Raw genomic sequence first — 14,470 nt, forward strand, 5'->3', positions numbered from 1 at the left:
GTAATAGCAGCAGTAGTAGCAGTGGCAGTAGTAGTGGCAGTAGCAGCAGCAGCAGTAGTAGTATTAGTAGTAATAGCAGCAGTAGTAGTAGTGGCAGTAGTAATAGTGGCAGTAGCAGCAGCAGCAGCAGTAGTAGTATTAGTAGTAGTAGTAGTAGTGGCAGCAGTAGTAGTATTAGTAGTGGTAGTAGTAGTGGCAGCAGGTGTATAAGTATGGCGTCAGGCCCACTCCCCTGCCTCCTGTCCTGTGGAGCAGACTGACACGTTCCTCCCGGAAGTCTTTTACAGTTGATGCTGCTTTGTCGTTAGTTCTTGTTGTGCTTGTTGAGATCAGGGTGTCTGTTCTGCCCGATACAGAACCATGAACCTGTTCAACCCAATACAGAACCATAAACTGTTCTGCCCGATACAGAACCATAAACCTGTTCAACCCGATACAGAACCATAAACCTGTTCTGCCCGATACAGAACCATAAACTGTTCTGCCCGATACAGAACCATAAACCTGTTCAACCCGATACAGAACCATGAACCTGTTCTGCCCGATACAGAACCATGAACCTTCACAGCGTGTTTGTGAACCAGACTTTTACCGAGAGCAGAGAAATGAAGCTCGTTGTTCTGCTGGTACCAGTCCGCCCGGAGCAGGTGAACAGGGAGGACGCTTTTGTCTGATGATTGAATTATAAATGATCTTTATTCTGAACATATAACGAAAATACAACGCCACCCAAATACCGTGACCCACTAAAGCGGTAACACGCGCGCGCGCGCGCACAGCGGAACCTTGGTTGAACGCCGTTGTTTCCGGCGGATGTTGTTACAGTCGGACTACCGGCGCCGCGCCGCACAGCGGAACCTTGGTTGAACGCCGTTGTTTCCGGCGGATGTTGTTACAGTCGGACTACCGGCGCCGCGCACAGCGGAACCTTGGTTGGACGCCGTTGTTTCCGGCGGATGTTGTTACAGTCGGACTACCGGCGCCGCGCCGCGCTGCGCTTCGCCCAGCGGACCCAGAAGAACTTGATGAAAAGTGGCTTAAATCCAGGCAACATGAAGTTCCGAGCTAAGATGGTAGACATCGGGTGTGTGAATCAGTTCAGCCGTAAGTACTCGTGATAAGCGGGACTCTGAGGAAGCCTCGTCCGGCTGGGCGGGACTGGCAGCCTGTACGGTGTGTACACTTTACATGGAGCGTACACACCCGACACTGCGTTGTGTGCAGAAGAAGAAGAAGAAGATGATGATGATGATGAAGATGTTGTTGTTGTATACTCCTCTGTTGTGTTAACTGTTGATTGTCTACCTGCTGTGTGTGTGTTGTGACTTGGTGCCGTCTGATACCGGGCTGCTGCTGCTGCTGCTGCTGCTCCTGAGCAACGTGGTTAGATGAGGCGGACACGGAGCCCGCTTCCAGCACGGCTCGCCGCATGGCGGACTCTGAGTAAACCTCGTCCGTCTGGACAAGTACTGCCAGCCTGTCCGCTCACACGCCAGCCCTTCTGTCCCGTCCCGTCCCGTCCCGGGCAACATCTCAGCAGAATCATAACCACCTTAACCACCTGAATAATAATGTGCGTTTCATGTGTGGGCGCCTCTCAGAGCACCCAAGACAAGACACCTTCCAGAAGACAGGAAAACCACCACCACCACCACCAGCAGCTCTGTATCAGACGGCACCAAGTCACAACACACACAGCGGGTAGACAATCAACAGTTAACACAACAGAGGAGTATAAAATCATCATCCGCACACAACTCAATCAGGCGTGTAAACTACATGTAAAATGTACACAATTTAAATTGTACCAGGATTAGGAAGGAGTATATTAGAGGGACCTCTCAGGTTGGACGGTTTGGAGACAAAGCAAGAGAGACAAGATGGAGATGGTTTGGACATGTGTGGAGGAGAGATGCTGGGTATACTGGGAGAAGGATGCTGAATATGGAGCTGCCAGGGAAGAGGAGAAGAGGGAGGCCAAAGAGGAGGTTTATGGATGTGGTGAGGGAGGACATGCAGGTGGCTGGTGTGACAGAGGAAGATGCAGAGGACAGGAAGAGATGGAAACGGATGATCCGCTGTGGCGCCCCCTAACGGGAGCAGCTGAAAGTAGTAGTTGTAGCAGTAGTAGTAGTAGTAGTATTTGTAGCAGTAGTAGTAGTTGTTGTTGTTGTTGTAGCAGAAGTAGTAATAGTAGCAGTAGTAGTAGTAGTATTTGTAGCAGTAGTAGTAGTAGTTGTTGTTGTAGCAGTAGTAGTAATAGTAGTAGTAGTAGTAGCAGTAGCAGTAGTAGTAGTTGTAGCAGTAGTAGTAGTTGTTGTTGTAGCAGTAGCAGCAGTAGTAGTAGTAGTTGTAGCAGTAGTAGTAGCAGTAGTAGTAGTAGCAGTAGCAGCAGCAGTAGTAGTTGTTGTAGCAGTAGTAGTAGCAGTAGTAGTAGTAGTTGTAGCAGTAGCAGTAGTAGTAGCAGTAGCAGTAGTAGTAGTTGTATCTATAGCAGTAGCAGTAGTTGTAGCAGTAGCAGTAGTAGTAAAGTTGTAACACATGGAGTAACATTTAAAAGTCCAAGGTTTTTCTGCATGTTTGGAAAGTAAAGCATGACATGGTCTGAGGGGATTTGGAAAGTGAGTGGTGGGTAATGAGGAAGTAATTGAAATAAGATGGGTCTGTGTTTCAGAGGGGTGTCTGTACCTGTGGGTTTCCATAGGGGGCAGGAGTCAAACAGAGTTAAGTTAACAGAAAATAAAGTGGTTAGCCTACATCAGAAACATTCATCTTGTAACACGTCCTTGAGCTTCCCTACTCGAAGCAGACGTGTTAACCTATACATGACTACAGGTTGCTATACATGGCTACAGGTTGCTATACATGGCTACAGGTTGCTATACGAGGCTACAGGTTGCTATACATGGCTACAGGTTGCTATACATGGCTATACGTTGCTATACACGGCTATACGTTGCTATACATGGCTACAGGTTGCTATACATGGCTATACGTTGCTATACATGGCTACAGGTTGCTATACATGGCTACATGTTGCTATATGTGGCTATACATGGCTACAGGTTGCTGTACATGGCTACAGGTTGCTATACATGGCTACAGGTTGCTATACATGGCTATACGTTGCTATACATGGCTACATGTTGCTATACGTGGCTACATGTTGCTATATGTGGCTATACATGGCTACAGGTTGCTGTACATGGCTATACGTTGCTATATGTGGCTATACATGGCTACAGCTTGCTATACATGGCTACAGGTTGCTATACATGGCTATACGTTGCTATACATGACTACAGGTTGCTATACATGGCTACAGGTTGCTATACATGGCTATACGTTGCTATACATGACTACAGGTTGCTATACATGGCTACAGGTTGCTGTACATGGCTATACATTGCTATATGTGGCTATGCATGGCTATATACAGGCTCCAATTCAATCAAAGTTTACATTCCGACAGGAAGCAGAGCCACCCTGTCACATCCCTTACCACCCGCCAACATAAAACGTGACGGCTGGTAAATGTCATCTTCACATGTGCAGGGTTCTCCATGTGGCCGAGCTCCTGAGCTCACATGGTACACATTCAGCCTGAAACACCATTTCTCTGAGTTAACCGTGTACAGTTTTTAACAAGGGCCCTTTTCCCCGTCTGTTTTGCGTGGCGGGGGGTTGGGTGAGCTTCACAGACGTGTCTCACAGGAAACAGCAACTGATGAACAATGCAGCAGTGTCAGAACTCACCTGCTTTTGTTCCTGGTTGTGCCAAAGGCCTAAATGATGGCACTTCCTCTTTGTGATGTCACTTATAGCGTCAGCACATCTTTTATAGACAGAACAAGTTAGTGTGACGTGTGGTAAGTCATCTTGAGGGATGCACAGTCATCATAGTATTTTTAATGTGTTTATTTTGAATTAAAGTGTCTTATGTAAACATGTACTCCTGAAAACTATAAAGGTTTGATATGTATATATCTTTATTTGGTGATATTGCAGATGTAAATGTTATGTTAGTCATTACAGACATGTGAAACTGGGCATGTACTAATGAAAAATGATTAAAGATAGTATTTCCCGGTCGTGTGGCGGTCTATTCTGTTGCCTACTAACACAGGTATCTGGCGGTTCGAATCCCCGTGTTACCCCCGGCTTGGTCGGGCGTCCCTACAGACACAATTGTCTGTGTCTGCGGGTGGGAAGCCGGATGTGGGTATGTGTCCTGGTCGCTGCACTACTGCCTCCTCTGGTTGGTTGGAGCACCTGTTCAGGGGGGAGGGGGAACTGCGGAGAGTAGTGTGATCCTCCCACGCGCTACGTCCCCCTGGTGAAACTCCTCACCGTCAGGGGAAAAGAAGCGGCTGGTGACTCCACATGTATGGGAGGAGGCATGTGGTAGTCTGCAGCCCTCCCCGGATCAGCAGAGGGGTGGAGCAGAGACCGGGACGGCTCGGAAGAGTGGGGGAATTGGCCGGATACAATTGGGGAGAAAAAATCTCCAAAAAAAATAAAAAAAAATAACTGTTTTCTCATCAGTCACGTGAACAAGAACTCCTGACTTAAACGCCGTAAGCTGTGGGAACTCCAAGGCACGTTGTTTGTGCTTTACGCACCTCACCAGACGCTGAGAGCCCAAGTGGCTGCTGGGTGGTCGGAGGACGGGATGTGGTTATGAGCCGCTTTACATCCTGTGTGTTTTACTGCCTCGAGAAAGTAACAGTCATGTTCACGATTTTACAGTAACCTGCTGGCTCTCAATCAGGTCCTCAGATAGCAGCTGTATCGGTTTCCTGTCCCAGCAGGTAGTAATGGACTACCTGCTGGGACAGGAAACCAGCATTACTGATGCTACCTGAGGACCTGATTGAGGCCGCACATGTCACTGAAAGCCAGAGTGAAAGTGGAAAGACGATGTTCATGTGATATACATCCCAGTTTATAAACAGCCATCAGAATTCATGCTGCGACCAACAAACGTCCCCCGCTGCTGGGTCAGGACTATCGCTAATGCATCTTGTGTGTCTGTTTTAAACCATGTCACTGTTGCAGGAATGTGTCACAAGTCAACCGGAGCGTGAGAGAAGAAGTCCAACACTGACCACAGCATTCACCATTCACTCTTATGCCCCTTTTCCACTGCATGGGACCGGCTCCAGTCCACTCGCTGGGTGTCATTGTCCATCACCGTAACAGTACCCCTCAGTGCAGCCGGTCTGCACTGATTTGGGTATCCGCTCCAGTTTTTTAGAACCTCGACAAAGGTGGTACCAGAAAAGTGGTAACAGTTACCAATATGCCGGTACTTTCCAGTAATGGAAAAGGAACCAGTCGAGTTGGGCTGAGCCGGTACCATGTAGTGGAAAAGGGGCGTTAGATTGTCAAAATCAAATCTAGGTTGACTTGAAGTCGATGCATTGTGAGGGAGACGTCTCGGCATCAGTGTGAGAGTTGGGAGCAGTAAAGCAGAACAGAAAAGTGTCTCCCTCCGGTGGATCAAGTTAATCTGACACAACACGGTACTGCTTGTGTTTCTTCAGAGGATAATGTATATCTTTTCTGTGTTTAACCTCTCGTCAGGTGTCGTCAACACCATATCCAAGCTGACAAAGACGTGCGTCCTGCGTCTGACCCCCCACCACCTTTTCTTCATCCTGTCTGGGAAAGTGGCCAATGGCGGTGTCAGCATGTGGTGTGAACTGGCCCAGGTACACGTCAAACATCTGGACTTTACTGCTTGTCCTCAGTACTGTCTCAGACCTGATGACTGTATGGTATCAGCAACACACTCACAGTCACAGAGTGAAAGTAGAGAAGTGATAAGGAAAGGACTGTCGAGTTACATAAATCTCTAGTCCCAGACAGAATAACTTAATGCTGGGGTCATCCATCCACCCACCCATCCATCCATTATGCTGGAGCCTATCCCAGCAGTCATTGGGCGGCAGGTGGGGAGACACCCTCGACAGGCCGCCAGACCATCACAGATGCTGGGGTCATGCCAGGTGGAATCACCTACGCTGTGTTGCAAATACTTACAGTTCATCACTGCCCCTCACGTATCATTTCAGTTTCATCTTGATTAGAATATAATATGCTGCAGGGAATATAATATACTGCAAGGAATATAATATGCTGCAGGGAATATAATATACTACAGGGGATATAATATGCTGCAGGGAATATAATATACTGCAGGGAATATAATATACTGCAGCGAATTTAATATATTGCAGGGAATATAATATACTGCAAGGAATATAATATACTACAGGGGATATAAAATGCTGCAGGGAATATAATATACTGCAGGGAATTTAATATACTACAGGGAATATAATATGCTGCAGGGGATATAGTATACTACAGGGAATATAATATACTGCAAGGAATATAATATACTGCAGGGAATATAATATACTGCAGAGAATATAATATACTACAGGGAATATAATATACTAAAGGGTATATAATATACTACAGGCTATATAATATTCTACAGGGTATATAATGTACTGCGGGGTATATAGTATACTGCGGGGTATATAATATACTACAGGGTATATAATGTACTGCAGGGAATATAATATACTGCAGGGAATATAATATACTAAAGGGTAAATAATATACTACAGGGTATATAATGTACTGCAGGGAATATAATATACTACAGGGAATATAATATACTACAGAGAATATGATATACTGCAGAGAATATAATATACTACAGGGGATATAATATACTGCAGTGAATATAATGTACTGCAGGGAATATAATATACTGCAGGGAATATAGTATACTGCAGGGAATATAATATACTACAGGGAATATAATGTACTGCAGGAATATAATATACTACAGGGAATATAATGTACTGCAGGGAATATGATGTACTGCAGGGAATATAATATACTGCAGGGAATATAGTATACTGCAGGGAATATAATATACTACAGGGAATATAATGTACTGCAGGGAATATAATATACTACAGGGAATATAATATACTGCAGAGAATATAATATACTACAGGGAATATAATATACTACAGGGAATATAATGTACTGCAGGGAATATAATATACTACAGGGAATATAATATACTGCAGAGAATATAATATACTACAGGGAATATAATATACTAAAGGGTATATAATGTACTACAGGGTATATAATGTACTACAGGGAATATAATGTACTGCAGGGAATATAATATACTACAGGGAATATAATATACTACAGAGAATATGATATACTACAGAGAATATGATATACTGCAGAGAATATAATATACTACAGGGGATATAATATACTGCAGTGAATATAATGTACTGCAGGGAATATAATATACTGCAGGGAATATAGTATACTGCAGGGAATATAATATACTACAGGGAATATAATGTACTGCAGGGAATATAATATACTACAGGGAATATAACATACTGCAGAGAATATAATATACTACAGGGAATATAATATACTACAGGGAATATAATGTACTGCAGGGAATATAATATACTACAGGGAATATAATATACTGCAGAGAATATAATATACTACAGGGAATATAATGTACTACAGGGTATATAATATACTACAGGGTATATAATATACTACAGGGTATATAATGTACTGCAGGGTATATAATATACTGCAGGGTATATAATGTACTGCAGGGGATATAATATGCTACAGGGTATATAATGTACTGCAGGGTATATAATGTACTGCAGGGTATATAATATACTACAGGGGATATAATGTACTGCAGGGTATATGATATACTACAGGGTAAATAATGTACTACAGGGTATATAATGTACTACAGGGTATATAATATATTACAGGGTATATAATGTACTGCAGGGTATATAATGTACTACAGGGTATATAATGTAATACAGGGTATATCATATACTACAGGGTATATAATGTACTGCAGGGTATATAATGTACTACAGGGTATATAATATACTACAGGGTATATCATATACTGCAGGGTATATAATATACTACAGGGTATATAATGTACTGCAGGGTATATAATGTACTACAGGGTATATAATGTACTGCAGGGTATATAATATACTACAGGGTATATAATGTACTGAAGGGTATATAATATACTACAGGGTATATAATGTACTGCAGGGTATATAATGTACTGCAGGGTATATAATATACTACAGGGTATATAATGTACTGCAGGGTATATAATGTACTGCAGGGTATATAATGTACTGCAGGGAATATAATATACTGCAGAGAATATAATATACTACAGGGTAAATAATGTACTACAGGGTATATAATGTACTACAGGGTATATAATATATTACAGGGTATATAATGTACTGCAGGGTATATAATGTACTACAGGGTATATAATGTAATACAGGGTATATCATATACTACAGGGTATATAATGTACTGCAGGGTATATAATGTACTACAGGGTATATAATGTACTGCAGGGTATATAATATACTACAGGGTATATAATGTACTGAAGGGTATATAATATACTACAGGGTATATAATATACTACAGGGTATATAATGTACTGCAGGGTATATAATGTATTGCAGGGTATATAATGTACTGCAGGGTATATAATGTAATACAGGGTATATCATATACTACAGGGTATATAATGTACTGCAGGGTATACAATATACTACAGGGAATATAATATACTAAAGGGTGTATAATGTACTACAGGGTATATAATATACTACAGGGTATATCATATACTGCAGGGTATATAATGTACTGCAGGGTATATAATATGCTACAGGGTATATCATATACTGCAGGGTATATAATGTACTACAGGGAATAAATGAGAGTGAAAGTGGGAAACTGTTTATCTGTTACAGTGTGGTCAGTGTACAGCCTGCTGAATACATCAGACCCATGGTCCACCCAGGGTTCTGGTGACCCAGACCTCTGTGTGTGTGTGTGTGTGTGTGTGTGTGTGTGTGTGTGTGTGTGTGTGTGTGTGTGTGTGTGTGTGTGTATCTTGCCACCCATCCAGACCAGTTTGTGAAATGAGAAATTGTGTTGTCTTTTTTTTATAAAGCAGTTTTTTCATAGTTAAACCTGTTAATCTCTCTCTCTCTGTCTCTCTCTGTCTCTGTCTGTCTCTGTCTGTCTCTGTCTGTCTCTCTGTCTGTCTCTGTCTGTCTCTCTCTCTCTGTCTCTGTCTGTCTCTGTCTGTCTCTCTTGTCTGTCTGTCTCTCTCTGTCTCACTATCTGTCTTTATGTCTGTCTGTCTCATTGTCTGTCTGTCTCTGTCTAGTCTCGCTATCTGTCTGTCTCTGTCTCGTTGTCTGTCTGTCTCTGTGTCTCTCTCTTGCTCTGTCTGTCTGTCTGTCTCTCTTACTGTCTGTCTCACTGTCTGGCTCTGTCTCGTTGTCGGTATGTCTGTCTCTGTCTCTCTGTCTCTCTTTCTCTGTCTTCTGTCTCTCTTTGTCTCTCTCTCTCTCTCTCTCTCTCTCTCTGTCTGTCTCTGTCTGTCTGTCTCTGTCTGTCTGTTTGTGTGTCTGTCTCGTTGTCTGTCTGTCTCTCTGTCTCTCTCTTGATCTGTCTGTCCCTCTGTCTCTCTCTCTCACTGTCTCTCTGTCTGTCTCCGTCTGTCTGTCTATCTGTCTGTCTGTCTGTCTCTTCATAAAGGCTAAGTTCTTTGATGAGTACCAGTTGGTGGGGCTTTCTGCGGAGGCCAATGAGGTCTGTCTGGAGGTGACTCCAGAGAATCTGTCCAGAGCCCTGAAGACGGCACAGACGGCAAGAGCCGTCAAGGTCAAACTGACTAAAAAACACTGCCCCTGTCTCACCATCATCGCTGAACTGGTGAGACGGCTCTCATTCAGACAGTGGTGCAGCCTGTCTCACATCCGTTGGCAATACCTCAGTGAAAGCTGCAGTGTGGAAGATGTCCATACTGTTTGATGCTGTCTCATCCCTGTGTATTTAAGACAACGTGCCATCATAAACATGTCAACCATAAGTGTGTTCAGGGCCTGCTGTGTGGCAGGACTCTGCCAGATAAAATGAGTCTTTCACATCTTCTCTGAGTGTCTGTATCAGCAGGCAGCAGATGTGCCCCATGATAAAAGGAAAGTATCTGCAGTACTCAGAGCTCACACCTCACTGAGCGCTTGGTATGACTCAGGACCTCGCAGAATCATTTCTCATCTACGCTAATTATAATTATAATGGTTAGCGTGGTCGCCTCACAGCAACAAGGTCCTGGGTTCGAGCCCCGGGGTAGTCCAACCGTGGGGGTGGTCCCGGGTCGTCCTCTGTGTGGAGTTTGCATGTTCTCCCCGTGTCTGTGTGGGTTTCCTCTGCGGGCTCCAGTTTCCTCCCACAGTCCGAAGACATGTAGGTCAGGTGACTCGGCCGTACTACATTGTCCCTAGGTGTGAATGTGTGTGTGTGGGGGGTCGGCCCTGTGATGGTCCGGCGGCCTGTCCAGGGTGTCTCCCTGCCTGCGGCCCAATGACTGTTGGGATAGGTTCCAGCATCCCCTCAACTCTGAGAGCAGGATGGATGCTAATTGTGTCCAGAATCTAGCAGCCTAGTAGACAGACAGTTATTCAGCTGTTTCTAGCACTTTGGTGTATGTTTGTTTTTTTTGTTTGTTTTTTTTCTACGACTCCAAATTTAAGTTTTCTATGTGTGCTATTCTTTATTTTTCTCAGCCCACCATGTCCAGCATCAGCCGCATTGTCACTCACAATATTCCTGTGGACATCATTCCCAGACGCCTGTGGCACGAGCTGAAAGAACCCGGCTTGCCGGACTTCGATGTAAGAGTGCTGCTGCCTTTCCCTGTGAATGAAGCCATGTCTCTAAGCTCAGTGAAGGAAGCGGTGTTTTCAGTATTAAAAGTGAATGAAGTGACTCCCTGTAAGGTGAGCGGATCGCTTAGCCTGCCGATCTCGCTGAGAATCAGCTTGGCGGTCCACAGATGTCCTTCAGCAGAGACAGACTGTCTTCATGTACATCATCCAACCTCTGCTGCCAGTCTGAAACTGAGGAAAACTGCTCAGGTCAGCTGTGCGAGGTAACAGACAGGTCAGCTGTGTGAGGTAACAGACAGGTCAGCTGTGTGAGGTAACAGACAGGTCAGCTGTGTGAGGTAACAGACAGGTCAGCTGTGTGTGAGGTAACAGACAGGTCAGCTGTGTGAGGTAACAGACAGGTCAGCTGTGCGAGGTAACAGACAGGTCAGCTGTGCGAGGTAACAGACAGGTCGGCTGTGTGAGGTAACAGACAGGTCAGCTGTGTGAGGTAACAGACAGGTCAGCTGTGTGAGGTAACAGACAGGTCAGCTGTGTGAGGTAACAGACAGGTCAGCTGTGCGAGGTAACAGACAGGTCAGCTGTGCGAGGTAACAGACAGGTCAGCTGTGTGAGGTAACAGACAGGTCAGCTGTGTGAGGTAACAGACAGGTCAGCTGTGTGAGGTAACAGACAGGTCAGCTGTGTGAGGTAACAGACAGGTCAGCTGTGTGAGGTAACAGACAGGTCAGCTGTGTGAGGTAACAGACAGGTCAGCTGTGTGAGGTAACAGACAGGTCAGCTGTGTGAGGTAACAGACAGGTCAGCTGTGTGAGGTAACAGACAGGTCAGCTGTGTGAGGTAACAGACAGGTCAGCTGTGTGAGGTAACAGACAGGTCAGCTGTGTGAGGTAACAGACAGGTCAGCTGTGTGAGGTAACAGACAGGTCAGCTGTGTGAGGTAACAGACAGGTCGGCTGTGTGTGAGGTAACAGACAGGTCAGCTGTGTGTGGTAACAGACAGGTCAGCTGTGTGTGAGGTAACAGACAGGTCAGCTGTGTGTGGTAACAGACAGGTCAGCTGTGTGTGAGGTAACAGACAGGTCAGCTGTGTGTGGTAACAGACAGGTCGGCTGTGTGTGAGGTAACAGACAGGTCAGCTGTGTGTGAGGTAACAGACAGGTCGGCTGTGTGTGAGGTAACAGACAGGTCGGCTGTGTGAGGTAACAGACAGGTCGGCTGTACGAGGTAACAGACAGGTCGGCTGTGTGTGAGGTAACAGACAGGTCGGCTGTGTGAGGTAACAGACAGGTCGGCTGTGTGAGGTAACAGACAGGTCGGCTGTGTGAGGTAACAGACAGGTCGGCTGTGTGAGGTAACAGACAGGTCGGCTGTACGAGGTAACAGACAGGTCGGCTGTGTGTGAGGTAACAGACAGGTCGGCTGTGTGTGAGGTAACAGACAGGTCGGCTGTGTGTGAGGTAACAGACAGGTCGGCTGTACGAGGTAACAGACAGGTCGGCTGTGTGTGAGGTAACAGACAGGTCGGCTGTGTGAGGTAACAGACACCACACGTGTGTGAGGTAACAGACAGGTCGGCTGTGTGTGAGGTAACAGACAGGTCAGCTGTGTGTGAGGTAACAGACAGGTCGGCTGTGTGTGAGGTAACAGACACCACACGTGTGTGTGATGTGGGCATAAGAAGCATGTGGCTGGTAAACGGGTGTCCGTGATGAGAAGTGGGGATGGGGAAGTAATCATCTGTCAACCTCGTGTTGACTCTTCTCTCCAGGTTTGCATCTACCTACCTCCTCTGAAGACCATGAAGAACGTGGTGGACAGGATGAACAACCTCTCCAACTTCCTGGTACAGTGAGGTCACTTCCTGTCAATGTGTTAACTGTTCAGTGTTGGATTGTGGTGTCCTGTGTTTTGTTGTACGTAGGTAAACCATCAGTGTAAGTGTGTGTGTGTGTGTGTGTGTGTCAGGTGATGGAGGCTAACATGAATGGAGTGATGAACCTGAAGATAGAGACAGACCTGGTTTCTGTCACTACTCACTTCAGAGACCTGGGCAACCCTCCCTGGGGTGAGAGCAGCGCCGTTCTTCATTCATTAATACACACAAACACCAGAGAGCCGCCAGGCACCACCAGTCCTCTACAACTGGTCTCTGCTTCTGGCCTTGGGTCCAACTCAAGTCTCTTAACTGCATCCATGTTTCCCTCACCTGTGTCTTTTCCTTGCGTCTAAGCCCCTCCCACCAGAGAGACGCCAAGTGAGGAGAAGAAACGAGGACGTGTCTTTAGAGAAGTGAGACGTCCTGTCCTCTGAAGCGTCATGTGAATCCATGTCTGTTTCTGAGGGCGGCCGTGTCAGTAGCCCCCCCCCCCGACTCCGTTTAGACATATGTACTTGTATTTACATTGTTAGAGTCATTTGTCATGTTTCTCTGCCATGTCATCTAAACGTGCCAGATATGAGGGTGGAGTAGTTACATGATGGTGGTGTTCAGCTGAAAGTCTTCCGGCCGGGAAAGCTGTTCTCCTGTATCCTCGCTCCTCAAGATGGTGGACCAGAACTACTTGCTGTTGGAGCGAGAAGCGAGGAAATATCAAATAAGAGACTTGAGATGTACCCCTGGTCTTCTCTTCCTTCCTTTCCCTCTTTCAATGCTCTTCTTCCTGTCTTTCTCTCCCTCCCTCTTTCCATGCTTTTATTCGTCCTGTCTTTCTCTCCATCTTTCTGCTCCCCCCCTCCCTCCAGCTGCCGCTGATTCCCAGGGCGAAGGTCAGTCTCAAAGGGATCCAGAGGCGATGGCTCGGGTCCGGGTGGAAATTAAGAAACTCCAGCAGTTCTTGATGGGTCAGCAGGTCAACCCCAGCAAGGCCATGTGCAGTAAGTCCAGCAGGGGGCAGCAGAACAGTGACCATGTCATGCGAAGTCGCTGACTGGCTCCAGTGGAAAACAAGTCCCACCTTGCTTGGTTACTTTTGCTACGTTCAGTAAACTAGCGAGGTGGCTTGAATCTGTACTACCGGTTCTCCAACAACACTCAGCCATTTTGCTTCACCTCAGCTGTGTCCATTAGCTAATTTAACATGCTCCTCCTCCGTTACGCTCCTCCGTTACGCTCACGTGGATGTCAGAGGGAGGCCTAAGTGTTGCTGCTAAGCTCTGATTGGTGGTTTGCGGTCTGACTGTTTGCCTGAGATGGAGGCTGTGCGGCTCTGTTGTAGACGTCAGAACCATGTTGTGTTGTGTAAGGACTGTTCTTCCTTCGGGTCCAAACACATGGATGTTTGATGAGGTTTTACATGACACCAGCTTAGCTCTTCATGACGGCACACAGGATGTGACCCGCCCGCAGCTGTGTGAAAACAGCGTCGCAGATGATCCTGTTTTTGAGTCTTTATATGGCAAACAGCGCATTATTATTCACCTGAACCATGTGCTCATCTCCAAAACCCAAATTCTCAGTTTTTCTTCGGTCGTTCTCAATTGTCACTCTTCCAGATTATAAAAGTGTTATTTTCCTCCTCTCTCTTTTAAGAAGTAACGTTTTCTTGTCTTTATAAAGTGACTATAAAAACATGTGGATGGAAGAGTGAGTATTTTGGTGTGGAGAAAAGCTCATTCTGCAGCCACTAACAGATGAACTGTCCTGTTTTCGC

The 14,470-nt window shown here is 45.6% G+C and overlaps 1 protein-coding gene across 2 annotated transcripts in view; it reads left to right on the top strand.

Moving 5' to 3' along the window:
• The first annotated feature begins 957 nt into the window (after window positions 1–957).
• Window positions 958–14,470, top strand: part of hus1 (HUS1 checkpoint clamp component) — a 15,575-nt gene continuing 2,062 nt past the window's right edge. For both annotated transcript variants that reach the window (XM_056299565.1, XM_056299566.1), the window contains exons 1-7: window positions 958–1,104; window positions 5,587–5,714; window positions 9,685–9,861; window positions 10,716–10,823; window positions 12,589–12,663; window positions 12,786–12,885; window positions 13,563–13,694. In XM_056299565.1, the coding sequence (XP_056155540.1) occupies window positions 1,026–1,104; window positions 5,587–5,714; window positions 9,685–9,861; window positions 10,716–10,823; window positions 12,589–12,663; window positions 12,786–12,885; window positions 13,563–13,694 (799 nt within the window). In that variant the 5' untranslated portion in view covers window positions 958–1,025. The remainder of the gene's footprint in view (window positions 1,105–5,586; window positions 5,715–9,684; window positions 9,862–10,715; window positions 10,824–12,588; window positions 12,664–12,785; window positions 12,886–13,562; window positions 13,695–14,470) is intronic.

The sequence above is a fragment of the Lampris incognitus genome, chromosome 19 (genome assembly GCF_029633865.1).
Source record: "Lampris incognitus isolate fLamInc1 chromosome 19, fLamInc1.hap2, whole genome shotgun sequence".
Lineage (NCBI taxonomy): Eukaryota > Metazoa > Chordata > Actinopteri > Lampriformes > Lampridae > Lampris > Lampris incognitus.